The sequence below is a fragment of the Panthera tigris genome, chromosome A3 (assembly GCF_018350195.1).
Source record: "Panthera tigris isolate Pti1 chromosome A3, P.tigris_Pti1_mat1.1, whole genome shotgun sequence".
In the NCBI taxonomy this organism is placed as follows: domain Eukaryota; kingdom Metazoa; phylum Chordata; class Mammalia; order Carnivora; family Felidae; genus Panthera; species Panthera tigris.
In genome coordinates, this window is record NC_056662.1 from 17933981 (window position 1) to 17952414 (window position 18434).

Below are 18434 nucleotides of genomic sequence, written 5' to 3' on the forward strand. Positions count from 1 at the left end.
GTCAGCATCTCTTCAGTGTCCCAGTGTGACCTAGAGTTCGTTCCTGGTTGCAGGAACTCTCAGAAGTCAAATGCCTGCTATGTCCCCTCCACTGATTTGAGCTGGGTCTTCTTCCTCACCTCTACAGACATGGGAGTAGTGGTTTCCTGTTTTCTCTGCTACTAAGGGATTCAGCTGGCTTGAAAACTTCCCCAAAGCTTCAGACAAAAGGTTTCAGTACAAAGGAGATGTCCCTAGATTGTTCTGTAGAGTTCATCATCACTGGCCTTATAGGGCTTCCTTGTGACTCCCTAAAGAGAGTCTTTCTCTTGCTTTTAGGTGTTTTCTTTTGTGATACTGAAATAGAAAGCCAACTGAGAATGGGCTAGAGATACAGAGGACCAAGGGAAGGACTTAATGAAAGCAGCTAAACAATTTACATTCCAAAGGTGGGGGTGGGCAATAGAGGGGTAGAGACATAGCCTGAGGGATGTTTTGTTGCTTGGTTGTTTTGTAATGGATAGAGAGGATGTTGAGAAATGTAAGGTTGCAGAAAGGGGTCTGAAATGTTGGGGGGTGATTCAGTTTTTTTTAACGTCTATTTATTTTTGAGAGAGAGAGACAAAGTAAGAACAGGGGAGGTACAGAGAGAGAGGGAGACACAGAAACCAAAGTGGGCTCCAGGCTCTGAGCTGTCAGCACAGAGCCTGATGCAGGGGGCTAAAACTCAGGGACCCATGAGATCATGACCTTAGGTGAAGTCACACACAACCAAATGAGCCACCCAGGAGCCCCTGTTGGGGGATGATTCAAACAGGATTCCCTTACAGTTTGCAAAAGATACAAGTTAAAGTATTTTTCTTTTTTGTAGTACCTTTGGCTGTTTGGAGAGGATTTCTTTGAATGCAGACCAATGCAGAATCAGGGCTACATGGAGATATAAAGGTTTACATGAGCATTATAAGAAGGGAGCCTGAAGCCCCTCCCTGATATATCAAGTTACTTACCAGGATATTGGATATTGGCTGGATGATTGGCTCCATCCTTTACTCCTGGTTCCCTTGATCACATGTGTACCTCAGAATGGTCTAGAATGGGTTTCTGTATGCACCTAGGTAATAGAACATACCTCCTTTTCATGACCACCCTGTTGAGTTTTGAAATAGAGACTCATTACTACAATCCTGGTCATCTTCTTCCCTGGCCTCCTCCCTTTAGAATTGCTAGACATCTGGGCTAGACATCAGTTGGGTGGCCAGCTACAGCTCAGGTCATGATCTCACGGTCTGTGGGTTTGAACCCTGTGTTGGGCTCTGTCCTGAGAGCTCAGAGCCTGGAGCCTGCTTCTGATTCTGTGTCTTCCTCTCTTTCTTCCCCTTCCCTGCTTGCTCTCTGTCTGTGTATGTGTGTGTGTGTGTGTCTCTCTCTCAAAAATAATAAACAATAAAAAAAGAATTGCTGGACATCCTCTCCCAAAGAAATGTGCAGCCAAAGGGTTGCTAGGCCACCCCTGTGGTCCCTTGGCTTACTACCTTAGGGCTCTGGGAGCTTTCAATGAAAATTAAGGTGGCAAGCTCAAGCTTTAATGCCTTAACCTTGATGTTTGAAAGTATTTATTAGCCACTCACATATGGGAAGTTCTACATTTTAATGTTTGTTTGAGTGGATATGCTCATATGGGCTCATGCCCACAAGCTTGCCATAGTCCCAGTTTATTCCTTGGGACATACTTCCTAAAGTCTGAGCATGGTCCTCCAAGGCTTAAGGCATAACCATTTACTTTTGCATGGGGAAACAGTGAAGCCAGGTTAAGCAGGATTCTTTGGTATATTTGTTCCCCAAGCCTTGTCTGGATCCTCTATTAACTTTTCATTCCCTTTTTACTTTTCAGATGGAAACTGAGCAACTTTTAGGAGACGTTTTTGAAGTCAGTTCCCACACATGGTTCTAGCCACTTCCTTCTCCCCTCCTCTTCCCCCTGCCCAGCTCTTTCTGCTCTAGCCTCAATTTTCTCCCAACCAGGTCTGTCCAGATAGTAACTTTTCCAGGAATGAATTTGAAGTATCTTGAGTTTGAGATATGAGAGTCTACTTTGAGATCAATGTGCATCTCTTGGTGTACTTTGATTCTCTCTGACTTCAGTCTGCCCCAGAAGTTCCCAGTCTCATGGGTACATACATCTTGTTTTTGTGGACTGGGAAGCAGAAAAACTGGGTCCCATTTATGTGCTGTTTGCCTTGGAGATGCAACAAAGCTCAGCCTTTCCTTTCTCACCTGTGAGATGTGGCTAATCCTATGGGGTTGTTCTGAAGATCAAATGAGCTAATGGTCTGGACAGGCTTTATTTCCTATCCCTGCCTAAGTGGTCATAATGCACAGTATTAACAGAGACATTCATCTCACACATGACCATCACCTGTACCAAGCCAGCTCCTATGCTAATATGCGAAGAGCAGTACTGCAATCAGTACACATCATCTAAGCTAATTTGTTTATTTTCCATTTAAACTGTTACCATATTGTGATTTTAATACTACAAATAATCATGGTAGGATAGGACATTGGTACACCTTTGTTTGTTTGAGAAGAGGAAACTGAAGTTCAAAAAGGTTTATAAGTTGCCCAAGGTTTTGGGTACAGTTGAAATACAAAACCAGGCTCTGTGACTCCAGAGAGTTAACTGAATGCTGTTACCTTCTATTCTATTAGTCCACGCAGACTGGTAGAGAGTCAGTGAATCCTGAAATAGGAAGCTGGCAACCCAGGTTCAGGGGTCATTTTCTACTGCTCTCTGCTGTAATGCATATTGTGTCCCTGAATCAAATGTCAGGTGTTTGTGTTCACCTACAAGTTTCCTGTCACTCTCTAACCCTCAGCCCCAAGTTCTTCCAAGTAGGACTCCCAACTAATACCTCTAACATGAGTCTTCCCACAAGCCCCCAACCCCAGAAAGATGCATTGATACTCCCCTGCATGTAGCCACTGTACCATGTACACAGGTCTTCAGGTGTGAATTTAGCCACGTGGTGGTTGTCATTTTGCTGGCGTCAAGGTGAAAATGACCTGAGAGGGCAGGATCTTCTGCTTTAGCCTTTTCTCACCCTGTATCATCTGCCTCTGGACATCTGCCTTGAAAACCCCTCAAGGTTTTCATGGTCAAAGCCCAAATCATCACCTGTCCACTGACCTGCTCACAGTCCTGTGTCCCCATCTCAGTGGCAGGCACTCCCTCTCACTCCATCAGCCAAACTGATAGGGTTGCTTCGCCCTGATACTTCTGAACCCACATCTTTACCTTCTCTTGGTCACACCCTCTCCTCACTCCCTGCACTGCCCCTTCCCTGGTGGAGGCCCCCATAGCTCTATTGTATGAGTCTCCTCCCCAGCCCCACCCCTCCAACCCATCCTCCACAATGCAGCCAAAGTAACATTTCAGAAAGGAAACTTGTACTCCCAAACCTGCTGTCTAAAATCCCTTGATGGCTTCTCCTGCCTTATAACAATAGTTCCTGGGGTAGAGATGAGAAAAGAAGCACATGCTTTAGGACATCTGGAGAATTTTGTCAAGCTGCGCTGTCCCCCTGCTCACAGTAACTCTGGAACATTTCCTAAAGTCTTACTCTACTGTTATACCCTTGCTTGTGAAGCTTCCTCCTCGTTCAATACCTGTGTACCTTAGTTCCATGTGACCACATTCTACCCCTGTTTAAGATCTAATTCAAAAGCTGCCTTCTCCAGTAAACCCTTCCTGACCTCCAATCTAGACACAATCTCTTCACCATCTGGATCCGCTCTGTGAGGATCCGTATTGTATCCTGTTATATTTGTCATTTGTATTCATGTCTTATCTTCTTTACTAAACCATCAGCTGTCTATTCTGATTCATCCTTATCACAAATGTGCCATGTGGATACTGGGGATTCCCTAAAAACATGTTGAATGGAGGAGTCTGGTGAAATTAGAACAGATGGGGCCCAGAATTAACACTCCATCCCTTGGGCAGGAAAGCTTCACTCAGGACATAGACCTAAATATCAACATGGAGCACCAAGAATAAGTCCAGTCCTGTGGTGAGGGTGTAAGACTAAAAGGGCAGCATAGGAAAGATATAGCATGATCTGAGTCTTCAGGGAACACACTGTCTATCAAGGGGGGAAAAAAAAGAGTGAGTCAATAGGGAAAGGGAACTTGTGGGTCAGCCAAAGAGACTGTGCCACTGTGAGATTATAGTGTGCTGCAGATCACAAAGCTGAAATGTGGAATTGAAGGAAAATGCCCCAAATCACATAGCTCATAAGTGGCAGAGCTGGGTCTCAAACTTGGCCCGTCTGATAATGGATATGACACTCTTAAACACCTGAATGTCTAGCCTGAATGAAATATAAAATAGGACTTGCTGAGATGCTGAACTGTAAGTCATGATTTTGAGTGGTTCGTTGCAGTGGGCAAACAGCCCAAATTAAGGATGTCATGCTGTTTTGTCCACCCCATTCTAAACAGCTCCTTGCTCCATCCACTGAAAAGTGAATCCTTCTGTTTGCACTCCCTACGTAGCCACTCAGGCCAGAAACTTGGAGGTCCTCTTCAGTATGCTCACATTTAATCACCTACTTTCACTTTCACATCTCCTTCCCCATGGCCATTACGAGATAGGCCCCCAACATCTCTTGCTTTGACCTCTGCAGCAGCATTCATGACCCCAGTCCCTCTCCCCTACAACTTTATTCTCACACTTCTGCCAGAATCATTCATCTAGAAAAATATTTGGTCACTGGTACTTCCTATGCCCAGTGGTGTTGAGACTGAGCTCCATAAGCTCTTTGGGAACTAAGACCTGCCAACATTTTGACATTCTCACCTTGCTAACTGACCTAACCATTCTATAAACAGTTCCATCTTCCTGGAAATACCCTTCCTCCTACTCCATCTAAATGCTCCTTGACTTTATAACTCAAGCATCATAGACTCTAGGCCACCTTATCTGTCCCCCTCCCCACCCTTTCCCCCTGAATATGGTCCCACTGCTCCCTGTGTTGCCACAATACCATTTATCACTCCAGAAGACACTAGAGCCTAGTGGTTATTAATGGAGGCTCCTAAAGTCAGACTGCTTGGATTCTCATCCCATACTCAACTATGTAAACTTGAGCAAGTTGTCTAAGCTTCACTTTCCTCATCCTCAAAACAAGGATAATAATGCTTCATAGTGAGGATTAAATAAAATAGTCCACATAATGTACTAGATCAATACCTGGCACATAAGTGACCTCCTGCTGTTTAAGTGGTAGCTCTTATTATTTGTTTTTTAAGCTCCTTATCTGGCTCTCTCATCAGACATTTGGGCTGGATCAAGATCTCATTTGTCTTTCTATCTGTGGTACTTAGCAGGGACAGGCACACGTAGTAGGCCCTTGAGAAGTTTTTGCTGAGTTGATGATGGAAAGATGGACGAGTAGATGATAGATGGAGTGTTGGATTAAAGGGAAGATGAGTGGATGGATGAATAGATGAGTGTGTGGGTTTATGGGCTAGATGGATAAGTGGGTGGATAAATTGCTAAGTGGGTAGATGGTTGGATGGTTAGACGGGTGGAGGGATGGGTGGTTGGATGCATGCATAGATGGATACATGGATAGGTAGAAGGGTGGATGGGTAGGTTTATGAGCTAGATGGATAGGTAGATGATCAAATGGATGGTTAAATGGACAGCTCAGTCCTGTTTAGTATGGAACAAAGGAAAGTTGTGCCTCGCATCAGTTTTGTCAGCCAGCTGAAAAGAAGATTGTGTAATATGTGATTTATTAAGTTTGGAGTTGTTTTTGTTTTTTGTTTTTTGTTTTTTTTTCCTAAGCACAGCTGTCTTCCTGCTCAGGATTTTTGGTCTCAGGCAATCTGTTACTTACAATATCACTGTATCCTTGTGAATTTAGACCTTCAGTAAAACTTCTTCAAGCCTCAGAGAAAACACACATGTATACTGTGTTTTGGCCACACAGAAAAGAACTATAATCCTTGCCCTGGAAGACTTTGCAATGTAATTGGGAAAAGATAATTAATAGAAGTTTGTCAGTTGCTGTTAATCTGGAGTTGCCTTAAAGCTGGGTCAGGGATAGCACTGGCTTTTGATGACAACCAGGATAACTCAGAAAAGCTACTTTGAAGAGGTGGTTTGAAGATAGGGAAGTGTGTTGTCCTGAGGAGGTGGCCCAACTATAGGTAAATCCTGAAGGTTGGAAGCAGAGAAGCCCAGAAGGTCCAGAATATTGAGTGCAGCCTGGGGCCCAAGAGCATAGCCTGGGGCTGCTGATGGTGAGGAAATCTGGCTCAGGATGGAGGCCTTGCCATTGGCCCCAAACTGCACAACAGCAGTAGGATCCTCACTATGAGTGAGGAGTGACCCCTTAGAGCCTCAGATACCTCAACCAAAAATGAGAAACATAATGCCTGCTCCATGGGGTTATGGGGAGGATTAAAAGATTTAAGGCATGTGTCATATCAATGCCAGACCCACTGTGCTGCTCAACATACACCTGTTTCTTCCTTCATATAGACAGCATAGGCTGGTGGTCAAGTACGTGGGCTTAGACCCATGTTGTTGTCCAGCTTTAGAGCCTCATTGCTATCAAGTCCAGTTACTAGCTGCAAGATCTTAAGCATGTTACTTAACCTTCTCTGCCTCAGTTTCTTCATCTGTGGCTGATAATAATACCCACCTGTCAGGGTGGTTGTGAGGAATACATGAGTTAATATATGAGAGCCTAGAACAATGCCTGACACATAGTAAGTGCTACGTAAGTATTTTCTATTCTTTTAATACTATTTTAAATATTCCTAAAGAGGTGAACACTTTGTTCCTGGTTACCGGAGTGAGAAGCAGCAAACCTTATATGTGTGGATAAGGTGGGGGCATAAATTCCCCTTTACTGAGCACTCATAATGTCAGGTGTTTAGCTTAATATAATTTACTTAAAATACTTTATATATTATATATCATATATAATCTGAATATGATTTAGATTAATCTAATATTAATGCCCACTTTTGGGAATAGGTAATTATCACTCCCAACTTTGACATGGAAAAACTGAGACTCAGAGATACCTAAATAGTGACTTATCAAAGACATGCAGTTAGCAAGTGGTGGTGCTGGGATGCTAAGACATCACATTTCCACTCTGCAGAGATGTTTAGGCTGGCAGTCATCCATGCCATTCACCATGGTACATGGATCAGGAAACACAGGGCCAGGGGGAGGAACATTGCCCAGAATGTCACAGTGAGCAAGTGAAAGTTCTGGGATCAGAACCCTGCGCTCTCGATTCTCAGCCTGCTTGTTCTTGACGGAATGGGGAACATACATGTCTAGAAGTCTTCATCAAATGGATCCTGCACTTTCTTCCCCAAGGAATCAAATTTCCAGTCACGGGACCACAGAGCCAGCAATGAAGGAGAGGAATGATCTCCTTACAGCATGAACCTGTATGGTTGGTGAGAGGGATTTGGTGACTTACATGGGCTCTTCCACTCCCACCCATCACGGCAGGGAATTCTTCAACCCTTTCATCATCTAGGGTCCCTGTTCATCTGACCCAAGACACTGAACAGTTTTATGAGTGAACAGATCTTGCTGCACTGTGGCTCATTTTCCCCAGCCCAGCTTCACAAGTAGGCATGGAGCTGCTTTTCTGCCATGACTTCTTAGCTCTCAGAGTCACTTATCTTGTGTAGCTGGAGTCGGGCTCTCCTGATAAATAAGAGAAAGCCTAGAGGTCACCTGCCTAGAAGTCACCCTGCTTAGAGGCTTTGGCCACTTCGAACTTGAGAGGGAGAAATTTGAGGCTCTGAGGACATGTTCCCACCCTGCAGATATAAAACTGTATCTTCCTGTGCCAAGCAAACTGGATAACACTTGCAATTAACCAAATAACTCAAGAGGGAAGGGAACTTTTCTTGTCTATTCAGATGGATATTTGGGGACCTTAATTATCAGCAATTTTTCTCAATCCACAAATGTGTCAGTTATTGTCAGTGCGGCTAAGTCTGTAAGATAAAAGCATTCCTATTTATTTTCCTACAAAATACAAAAAGTTATAACAAAGGGAATATCGTGGACTTGTTTGAGATTTTTATTATTCAGAAGCCAAGAGCTAGAAGGGACATCAGAAAGAGATTGCAGGTAGTGATTTTTCAAACATTCTTTTGGAGAGTGAAATTCTTAGTCATGTGACATTTTAAATGAAACTCCAATTTATAAAAGAGGTAAAAATGGAGAAGAAGTGCTTGCTGGCTTTCATGGATAAGCAATCCTACCTGCTCAGTTTCCCCCTATCCCATTTCAATGAGGCTACTGTACAGAGCCCCCAGGATCCTGCACACACAGTTTTTAAAACTAATGGTCTGGTTCAGCTCATCTGAGGATCAGATAAGGAAATAAAGGCACAGAGAATTTCTTAAGGTTGTAGTCTATTTAGATTGAAAGTTGGAATTCCTTTCTCTTCGTCCAATGCTTTTTAATGATGAAGTTTGAATTTTGTTCCGGTTATCTACTGATAGGTAACAAACCTGAATTTTAGTGACTTATATTTCTTATGAACCTATGGTCTGGTTAAGGCTTAAAAGGAATGACTTGTTTTGTTCCATGATACCAAGGGTCTCAATCGACATAATCCAACTGGTGAGGGCTAGCTGGATATCTCTCTTCATACAGTTTTAGGGTCTCTCCACATGATCTTTTCATCATGGCTACCTCAAGATACTTAGACTTCTTACATGGAGAGTCAGGGTTCCAACTCAGAGTTCAAAATACCCAGGCAGAGCTACAAGTCTTCTTCCTCATCTATCTTAGAAAGTCCCAGAATGTAATTCTTACCACATTCTTTTGGTCACATAGGGCCATTCCTGCTTCAGTGTGGGAAAGAACTACACATGGGCATGCATACTGGGAAGCGTGGATCATTGGGGAGCCATCTTTTTTTTGGGGGGGGGAGCCATCTTGAATGCTGCTACCTGATTACCTTGCTTTTGGCAAGACCTTACCTGACTTATTTAAATAGGTTCTGATGCAGTTTGACCTGAAACAGAGAACATAAAGTCATTATGGCTTTCCTTAGATCTTAAGGGAACTGTCATGTGAAGAGTGGTAGAGTAGTTCCATAAGGCCACAGAAATATGACCCAGGACCAAAAAGTCGTAATTACAAGGAGGCTAGTTTTGACTGACTATAGAAAAGGACTTATAAACAAAACAGCCAACATTAGATGTGGCTTTCTCTGCATGAGTAGTGAGTTTCTCCATCATAAGAGAGGTCTCTCTCATTCCTTCTACCACTGGAAGTATTTGATTCTCAGCAAAGATGATTAGGAGAGAAACTTGCATCTCCTTGAACTTTGGGATGCTGAAATACTATGTGCATTTCTAAGAATCAAGATTTCATATAAATCTAATTCTTGTTTGTTTGTCTTTTCTTTTTCCCCTTTTTTGGACATTTCCTTCATCTGACTGCCCATCAATATATAGAAGAAATGCTTATTCCTACTCCTATTACTTGTAAGTATCGACCCGGGGAAACTTTGCTTCGTGCCCTGTAAGGGAACTTGTAGCATGCATTTCCTGCACCAATCAAGTGTCTGTTGGTTTCTCATACTCACTTCTGTCTAAGTCATCTGTAGCCCCAAAGTTTTTATTTCCCATAGATGTTTTCCATTTGAAAATGCACTGTCATTGTTGCATTGTTGATGTCTGTTATGTTTCTTCCATCTTGGACTCCTCCCTCCCCGTCCCCCCGCCTTTGTTTGGAGCTGTGAAGGGCTGTTTCTCCTTTGGCAGTGTCATTTTATAGTTAGAAATCCCCAAATTTCAGGAAGAGGTCAACCTAATCCCCCTGCAGGACTTGCAGACATAAAACAGAATCACAGATCTCAGCAACTTCAGAGCCCCTTTATGTCTACTTGGGGAATGTGTCGCCTTAAGGGGCTCAAAGGTTAGAGAGAAATTCATTGGCTGTTTCCACTATTTCAGCAAGTCTACAGGGAAATGGGACTTTACCTAGAACCAGCTTCATAGGTGACAGAAACATCCGAGGTCTTTGGGCTGGAATTATCTCAGTCTGGTGTTTGGCAATAGTTATCTTCTGTTATCAATGCATTTTGTTGGTAGTTATGTCTGGGCTGTTGCCTGTCAATTTTTTTGCACTTTCTAAATAAAAATGATGATTTTTCTCATTATTAAACCAGACATTTTGAAAACATGAAGGTAAAGGGAAAGAAAAACTACACGAATAGATCCTTGGTATGAAAAGTTAAGAAAACCACTGAAGTAATCCCATATCCTTAATATGCATTTCCAGTGTTTGAACATTGAGGTCCAGAGAAGTGTGTGAAATCACACATCCAGTGGGATTAAAACTCGGAATGTCTGGCTTCTGGCAAAGTGTATTGTCCATCATTCCATGTCTAGCTCTACCCCGGCATACCCCGCCTTACAAGAGAGGCCATGCCTGTTAGTGACCATCTGCTGAAGCCTTCACAGACGCAGATTTTGCCAGCAAAAGGCTCTCCCACCCCCTCTGCTCAGTGTTTCTGTCTAAGGTCAACAGGCTAGGCACTGAGTAAATAACATTCTGTTGCCACCACCATCATGTTCTATAGGAACCGATGGACCCCACCATCAACACTGAAAGTACCGGAGAACCTGTTTTGTTTGTTCATTCACTCATCTGGCAAACATGCGTTGAACATGTTCATTATGTTCCAGACACTGTGGATGGAGAGATGGCCAGGACTTTGAGCCCTACCTTCCTAGTGTTCAAGCCTGTCTGGGGACTAGTGTAAAATGAAATGCTTGAAATGTTGGCTGAGACGCACCTATATGTACTGTCCTATAGAGGCATTTACTCGGGTGACTAATTTTTTAATGGGGCAGGGGATAGTTACCAGTGTTTGTAGGGATGGATTTGCCCACTCCTGAAGAAACAAGAATTCTAAACAGAGGGAACCGCATCTGCAAAGGCACAAGGGTTAAAATGATATGGGGTGTTGTTGCTGTGGTGAAGAGAATGAGCTTCAGGAATCATGTAGCTCTGGGTTCAAGCCACATCTTTGTCACACACCAGTTTTGAATCCTTGAGGAAATCCTCAGAACTCCTTGAGCCTTATTTCTCTTAACTCTAAAATGGGGGTAACAGTGCCTAACTCAGGGAATGAGGGATTTTATAAAGTGCCTCGCACAAAGTTGGCACTAATGAAATGTTAGTTTTCTTTATTTCCTTTTGCAGAAACCATAAGGGGTCAGGAAAGTAGTGGTGGCCCCTGGGAGCTCCTCTGGCCTTCGAGAGGTTCTTCTGGCACCAGTGTTCCACAGTAGTTACAGGCATGCGATGACCCATCCCTGTCTCTGGGCACCTCACCTCCTCCGTCTGTTAGACAGTGTGCATAGCACTGTCTTTGGATGCCCACTTCATGCCAGGCACTGTGCTGGTAATGTGGCAGAATCCAAGATGCACAGTGCAAGAGTATAGGAGACAGACTAGCAAGTACTTGTAGTTCGAGGTGCAGTGATAAACAGTTGTGCAGTTGTGCAAACTTAGAGTTCTAAGTCACAGATTTATTTAATGTTTATTTCTGAGAGAGAGAGAGAGAGCAAGAGAGTGCACACAAGCAGGGGAGTGGCAGAGAGAGAGGGGGACAGAGGATCCCAAAGCGGGCTCCGCACTGACAGCAATGAGCCTGATGTGGGGCTCAAATCATGAACCATGAGATCATGACCTGAGTGCAGTCAGACACTCGACTGACTGAGCCACCCAGGTGCCCCCTAAGTTACAGATCTTAGCGTGTGAAGCTCATGCCAGCTGGGGAACTGAATGTGGTTGAAGATTCAGAGGAGGAGAACTGGAAAGGCAGACAGAGAAGTAGGAGCAAAGCTTTAAGAACCAAGTCCGTTGCAGAAGGAAGATTTGACAGTAGAGATGCAGAGAGATGGCAGTGGAGAACGTGAGCGTGTCCCAGACATCTGAGCATCAGCAGTCATTTGTGCAGGTCATGGGGTGGGTTGAGGGACAAAGCCAGCCTAGAGCCCATGAGGAGGAGGATACTTCTTTTTAACCACCAGACCCTAAAGCAGAGGAGAAACATGAGAGTGGCTACTTGAAGGGTGAGAAAGTCCTGGGCACTTATATACAACGAAGTAGAGGAGTCTGTGCAGAGGAAGAGGCTGAAGATGCTGGTGGGGGGGTGGGTGGTTAGGGGGAGGGCATGTCTGGAAGGGAAGGTCTGGAGGCAAAGTGGGGATAGGGAGCAGCCTCAGAGGGGAGGCACGACAGGTTCTGTGAGACTGTAGGATGGAGAGATGAATGTAGGTGGAGAAAAGGGAACAAAAAGGAAATGCTGACCCCCGTGATTTCCAGATTCAGAACTCCATTCTTAGGTGTAGACCCCAAGTGGGTGCTTTCAACCTGCCTGGAGAACCTCAGTTCTGTTCATGGACATCAGTACCTTGCTAGGGGCAAGGAGTGGTAGCTATTCCTGGCTGACAAGGACACCCTTGAGGCACTTCTGTCTTTGCCATCCTGGGTATTTGCCAGCTGGTCAGAGCTGAGAGCACTGGGCTGCCAGATCAGAAGTAGCCAGGGGATTAGAGTGAAGAGGGACCAACAGAGTGCTAATAATGACCAGGATAAACAGAGCTGTAGACCAAAGGAACTGAGACCTAAGGACAGAGAAGAGTCTACAATGGGGCCCTTCATTGTCCAGCACATGCTAAAAAATAGGGAGATAATGTGAGTTTTGTTGTCAGACCTAGATCCCGATTCCATGTCAGACTGTTCAGACCTTCAACATACATGGAACCACTCTGAGCCTCAGTTTCTTCATCTGCAAAGTGGTGATAACAATGCTAACTCCCCAGGTTTTTGCGTTTTTGCCAGGGCTGGTGAGAGGGTATACGTAGAGTGGCTGCTACAAAGTAGCAGCTATGATTCCTTACATTCGGAGCTAACCGAAATGCCTCTCTAGAATGCCTTTTTGCTTTTCTCTATAGTAAAGAAGCTCCCAACCACTTCAGTGTCTGCTTTTTAAAAGGATATTAAGAGTTGGAATGTGTTCACGGATTAATTTGTCTCAAGGTGTGTGATGGGCACTGTAATTGTTTCAAACAGAGACATTTTAGTGTAGCAGTTCTTGAAAAAGCACTAAGTTGTTTACCAACTGTTCCAGCAGAGAGAGAGAGCACTTAACTGTTCCACTTAGCCTTAGGTAAATGCCTGTACACGTGTCATGGAGACAGAAAACAGTGACCTGGGCTGGGCCTTGTCTGCAGAGACTCTGGAACTCTTGAGTTCCCATATCCTTCCCATCTTTCCCCATTCCAGCATATTTGAATCCTACATCTACCCTTCAAGGTCCATATCTAACAGTGCTTCCTACAGGAAGTCTTCCCTGATTCTCTCCACCCACGGGAATGGTGCTTTTCTCTGAACTCTCACTGCAATTACTTGGTATCATGGGCAGGAAGGGGCAAATGTGTCTTAAGAATGTTTCTTGTTCTTTCTGGTTTTCCTCATGTGAATGAGAAGAGCAAGGTGATATTAAAAGCCATAACAGCTGAAGTCAACAGGGAGATGGTCTGTTCTCAAAAAGAAAAGAAATGGCAACGATTTTTAGCTATCTCCAGACCCTTTCCCTTCCTTGCTTCTCTATCTTTAAGGCAACCTTTGCTCCTGTGCAGCCTCTGGGTCTCAGTTGACTAAGATGTAAAGTGGGGACTAAAAATGGGTACCTTGCAGAGATCTTTCAAGGATTCAAGGACATAATAAAATGCTTATTATGTAGTAGATCTTCAACCAAAGTAAGAAATCACCTCCGTTGGTCAGTGTATACACTTTTTCACATCATAGGCTGTTGCAAATCAAGTATTGTTGCCTCAGTACATGTAAAGAGGAATTTAAAATGATTATATCAAGAGATACTCAAAAAGCTTTTTATGTAATTCATCAGCCACTTCAAATAAAAATGAAGAAAAGATAGGAATTGAAGGAAACCGTTTAGAGATAAGTATCAATTACCAAAAGCTGACAGCAGACATGTTGACAAGCGGAAGGGGAAGGTGTCACCATGAGGGCCAGGCAGAGATGGCAGCCATGTTGCTGTGCAGCCAAGGGGAGGACTGTGGTGAGAACTGATTCCTGCCCCCTCAACCCCCCCCCCCCCGGGAGCAGCTCAGTCCCTTTGAAAGTGCAGCCTGGGAATCTGCATCTTAGCACACACCTCAAGTTCTTATTTTGCATGCCTACTTTGAGAGCAGCTTTTCTCCTGACACCCTTACATCACCCCGATACAACTGTCCCTTTCTCAATATCACACCTTTGCACTTGGCCCTCTTCCTGGGATGCCTAGCCACCCTCTGTGCCTGGAAAATTCCAACTGAAGGGGGAAATTGCCATTCCTATTTAGGCAGACCGTATCCGTCTCCTCATCTTTGTTGTTACATCCAGCCTTCATTCCTTTGTCCCCTGACTCACTCATTCACGAACAATTCTTAGGTTATTCTGCCCGTGGTGTATTTGCACGTCTGTCTCCTTGTTGACAAGGACTGTGTGTTACTCATCTTTCATTTCCTGATGACTAACTTGGAGCCCAGAACAAATCAGACATCATCAGACTGTGTCGATTACTTGAATGAGTGCACCCAGGTGGGTGTATGTGTGAGGTTGCTACCCCCATTTTGTTTTCTCTCCCATTGAATTATGCTTTTCCATTCTCCTGAAGATAGTACCCATCTTCATACATTTTTGGCGTATGGTGATGGGGGGGGGTGTCTTTCGGATCAGACGTATTTTTGTAATTTTATATTGGTTTTAGGTTTAGAAATGTTGTACTTGCATTTCACAATTATAAATGCATAAAATTAATGAATACTGCCACAACAAGATAGATATAAATGCAGTGGGCTAGATCATGTGCACAGATAGATTTGGATAGGGATTACAACTGAATGGATGCTTTATTGTTCATTCTATTGAATTAGAGTCTAAACACATCAGTCATAAATACCAAACAGAGCAAATCTATAAGTCAGAGGCTCTGTCAACTTAATCAGAGAAGATACAAATGAGCATTTCTCCTCCAAAGAAGATAGAAGATGTGCATACTTCAGTTTTAAGTTTATACTTTAAGTTTTAAAACCCAACTAGGTTTTAGTGATGCCTTGAGGCTTGGAAAGGTCTGCCTGTGATTCTGCTTCTGTTCTGTAAATGCATTTGAACTTTGTAAAGCAGGTAAACAGGAGTATGGGGAATACTGCTGACAGAAAGCAGTGACATACCAAAATGTGGTTGGAAAGAGAAGTTCTCATGGAGAAAGTTATGATGTGCTACTCACAGCTCCCTTCACGAATGAAGGACTTTGGGTGGATACCCCGTAGTGTGATTATAAGAGCAGAGGGTAGTCCTATTTTTTTATTTTTTGAGGCACCCTCATACTGTTTTCCACAGTGGCTGTACGAGTTCGCATTGCCACCAATAATACACGAGGGTTCCTTTTTCTCCACATCCTCACCAACACTTGTTGTTTCTTGTGTTTTTGATTTTAGCCATTCTGACAGGTGTAAAGTGATACCTTATTGTGGGTTTGATTTGCATTTCCCTGATGATGAATGATGTGGAGTATCTTTGTACGTGTCTGTGTGTCTTCTTTGGAAAAATGGATAAAGAGGTTGTGGAAGTGTATGTGTGTGTGGGGGGGTATAAAACATATATGTATATAAAATGGAATATTACTCAGCCATAAAAAAAGAATGAGATCTTGCCATTTGCAACAACATGGATAGATCTAGAAGGTGTAATGCTAAGTGAAATAAATTATCTGAAGAAAGACAAATACCATATGATTTCACTCATGTGGAACTTAAGAAACAAAACAGAAAAAAAGAGACCACCAACAAAAACACTTCCTGAATACAGAGAACAAACCACTGGTTACCAGAGACGAGGTGGTGGTGGGGATGGATGAAATAGATAAAGGGGATTAAGAGTACACTTATCTTGGTGAACAGTGAGAAATGTATAGAATTGTTGAATTATTATGTTGTATACCTGAAACTAATATAATACTATATACTTCAATTTTTAATTAAAAAAATTGTTTTTTAAAGAATGAAAGACTTACTCCCCTAGTGACCAGAATTACTGCTGGTAGACAACTCTTGGTTGACAGCCCCCTTTGGGATCATTTTTCCTTCAGAGCTGCTTCATCCAAGGTCATCCAGTAGCTATTCAATACGGGGGTGTGAGAGTCACCCCAGCTTCAGAGCTTCCCGTGGGGTTGCCTTAAGTCTTCATTTCCCATGCATCACCAAGTTCCCCTTCCACCCACTCTTTCCCTTCCCTTCCCTCACCTGTCTTTTCCTTTCCCTCCCATAGATGTTGACCCCAGAAGCGCCTCCTAGTTTATCTCCTGCCTGTCAGTCTCTGTCTCAGAGTCCAATTCTCAAGGAACACAGTCTGCCACATTTCCATTGGCTTGTCTTCCATTTGTCCACTGGAGACAAGTGGATTTGAGTATGTGGCATGCCCCTCCCCTGCACGTGCACGTATCATTGCCTGTGGACCCTCTGTGTACCAACTAATTGGGGTCACCACTTGTTGCCTGCTGATGATAAGTAAACTCTAAAAACTTCATCCTTGGGCACTCATTCATTCACAGGCATTTGCTCTTCTTTGGGCTGTGGGCATCACCATGCATAGCTCTCGCCTGGGGGAGCTCACTGTGCATCACAAAAGTGACTGTAGCTTTTGCTGGACCAGCCAGAGGAGAGAGCGAGGGTCAGAAGTGCCCACCACCATGCTCCTCAAGGCCCTCCAGGGCAGGATGGGTTTAATTCTGAAAGCCCTTGCCTTTAGCAAGCATCCCCAGAGTGGGAACGACGCTTTCAGCTAGGGCTGTAGCAAAGATAGGATCCTGAGGGGCTCAAACTGGAAAATGCCTTTCTAAATGTTTCAATGTAGTGCTTTTAATGGAAGGAAGTGCTTTAGTTAAGCTCTGCAGTGTTGATAATGATGATAATGATTTCGTCGTATTTGTATATACAGCTTTACCTCTTCCAAAGTGCTTTCCCACTTAACACCTAGGTGTCTGGTTGGGCTTGGAGGCACTTAGCAAGGTATTATTGGATGGATGCCTATGCCGTGCAGGAAAGAGCCCCAGCATCCTGGCTCTGCACCTTCAGGAACTTGACTGAGTCCCACCTTCAGTGTCTTGTCTGTAAAATGGGGGTAATAACACCTACATTGCTGTTTCTGTGACATATTCTTTCATTCATGAGCATTTACTGAGCAGTTGTTCTTTTGTGCTAAGTACCGAGCCAGGTGTTAAGTATTTAGAAAGAAATACTCTTCTTTCAGGAAGCTCACAGCTTAAAAGGCAACTTTCACATATTAAAAAGTTATAAAATAATGTTATATATACTTGGAAGAGGAGAATGAAGACATGGCAGAGGGAAGAAGTCACTGAATCTGCTTTGAGGAAAGACACCCCTGGACCAACTTAAGAGGGTGCCTCACCAAAGAAATGATACCCACATTTCTCTTTGGCCTCACTGTCTAGAAACACACACACACACACACACACACACACACACACGCGCATGCACACATTGTATAACTAAATAGATTACATGCTGGGAAATGAGTTGGGAACAAAGAAATAGAGTAGAGAGGGAAAGAAAAGAGGAAGGAGAAAGTGTGAATCCCAGTGCCACTACTTAGCAGCTGTGAATCCTGAGCGTTCTGAGTTTGTTTCTTATCTGTATAATGGGAATTTTAGTGCTCACTTCATGAGATTATCTTAAGAAATTAAATGATATAATGTCTGTGCCAGGGGAATGGTTGTCTTTTATTAAATGGCAGAGCTGAGCTGGGACATAGCCGTGGTGGGTGGTGTCGGGGGTTGGGGGAAGATAGAAGTTGTAACTTCCAAATGTAAGTTAAATGGAAGAAGAATTTGCCCAATAGAATGAAGAGGGTCTATTGTAGATAGTGGTTCTTAAACTCACAAAATGTCTCCCTGAGTAATCGGATAAGACATGCCTCCTCCTGGCGTCTATCCGTGCGGATATCGGTGAGAGAGGTCAGAGTCAGTTAATGATTCTGGCCAGCGTCACGAGGGTGGACAAAATCATTTCAACACAAGAACACTTTGTAGACCAGTGGTCAGAATAAAGGCTGGGGTTTTTAGAAGGTCTACCCGTGGTTATTTCTAAAATAAGAGCTGGAGAGTGACAGGTCTGTCACTACCAAAACCTGCCTTAAAAGTGGAAAGGGTCTCAGAATGCAGAAGGGCCACTCTGTTGTGAACAGTCCCATTGTCACATTAGGAATGTCGCCTCCTTCCTGGCCACAGAGTTCAGAGTGTATGTTTGAGGAGGGCAGCGAGGTAGGGAGAGTACCATAAGTCACAACTCATAAA

The 18434-nt window shown here is 43.7% G+C and overlaps 1 protein-coding gene across 3 annotated transcripts in view; it reads left to right on the top strand.

Moving 5' to 3' along the window:
• PTPRT (protein tyrosine phosphatase receptor type T) overlaps positions 1-18434 on the top strand; it is a 796626-nt gene that overhangs the window by 626665 nt on the left and 151527 nt on the right. For 2 of the 3 annotated variants that reach the window (XM_042980383.1, XM_042980384.1), the window contains exon 14: positions 9496-9525. The exons of the other annotated variant lie outside the window; for it this stretch is intronic. In XM_042980383.1, coding sequence (XP_042836317.1) covers positions 9496-9525 — 30 coding nt within the window. The remainder of the gene's footprint in view (positions 1-9495; positions 9526-18434) is intronic. 3 annotated transcript variants of the gene reach the window in all.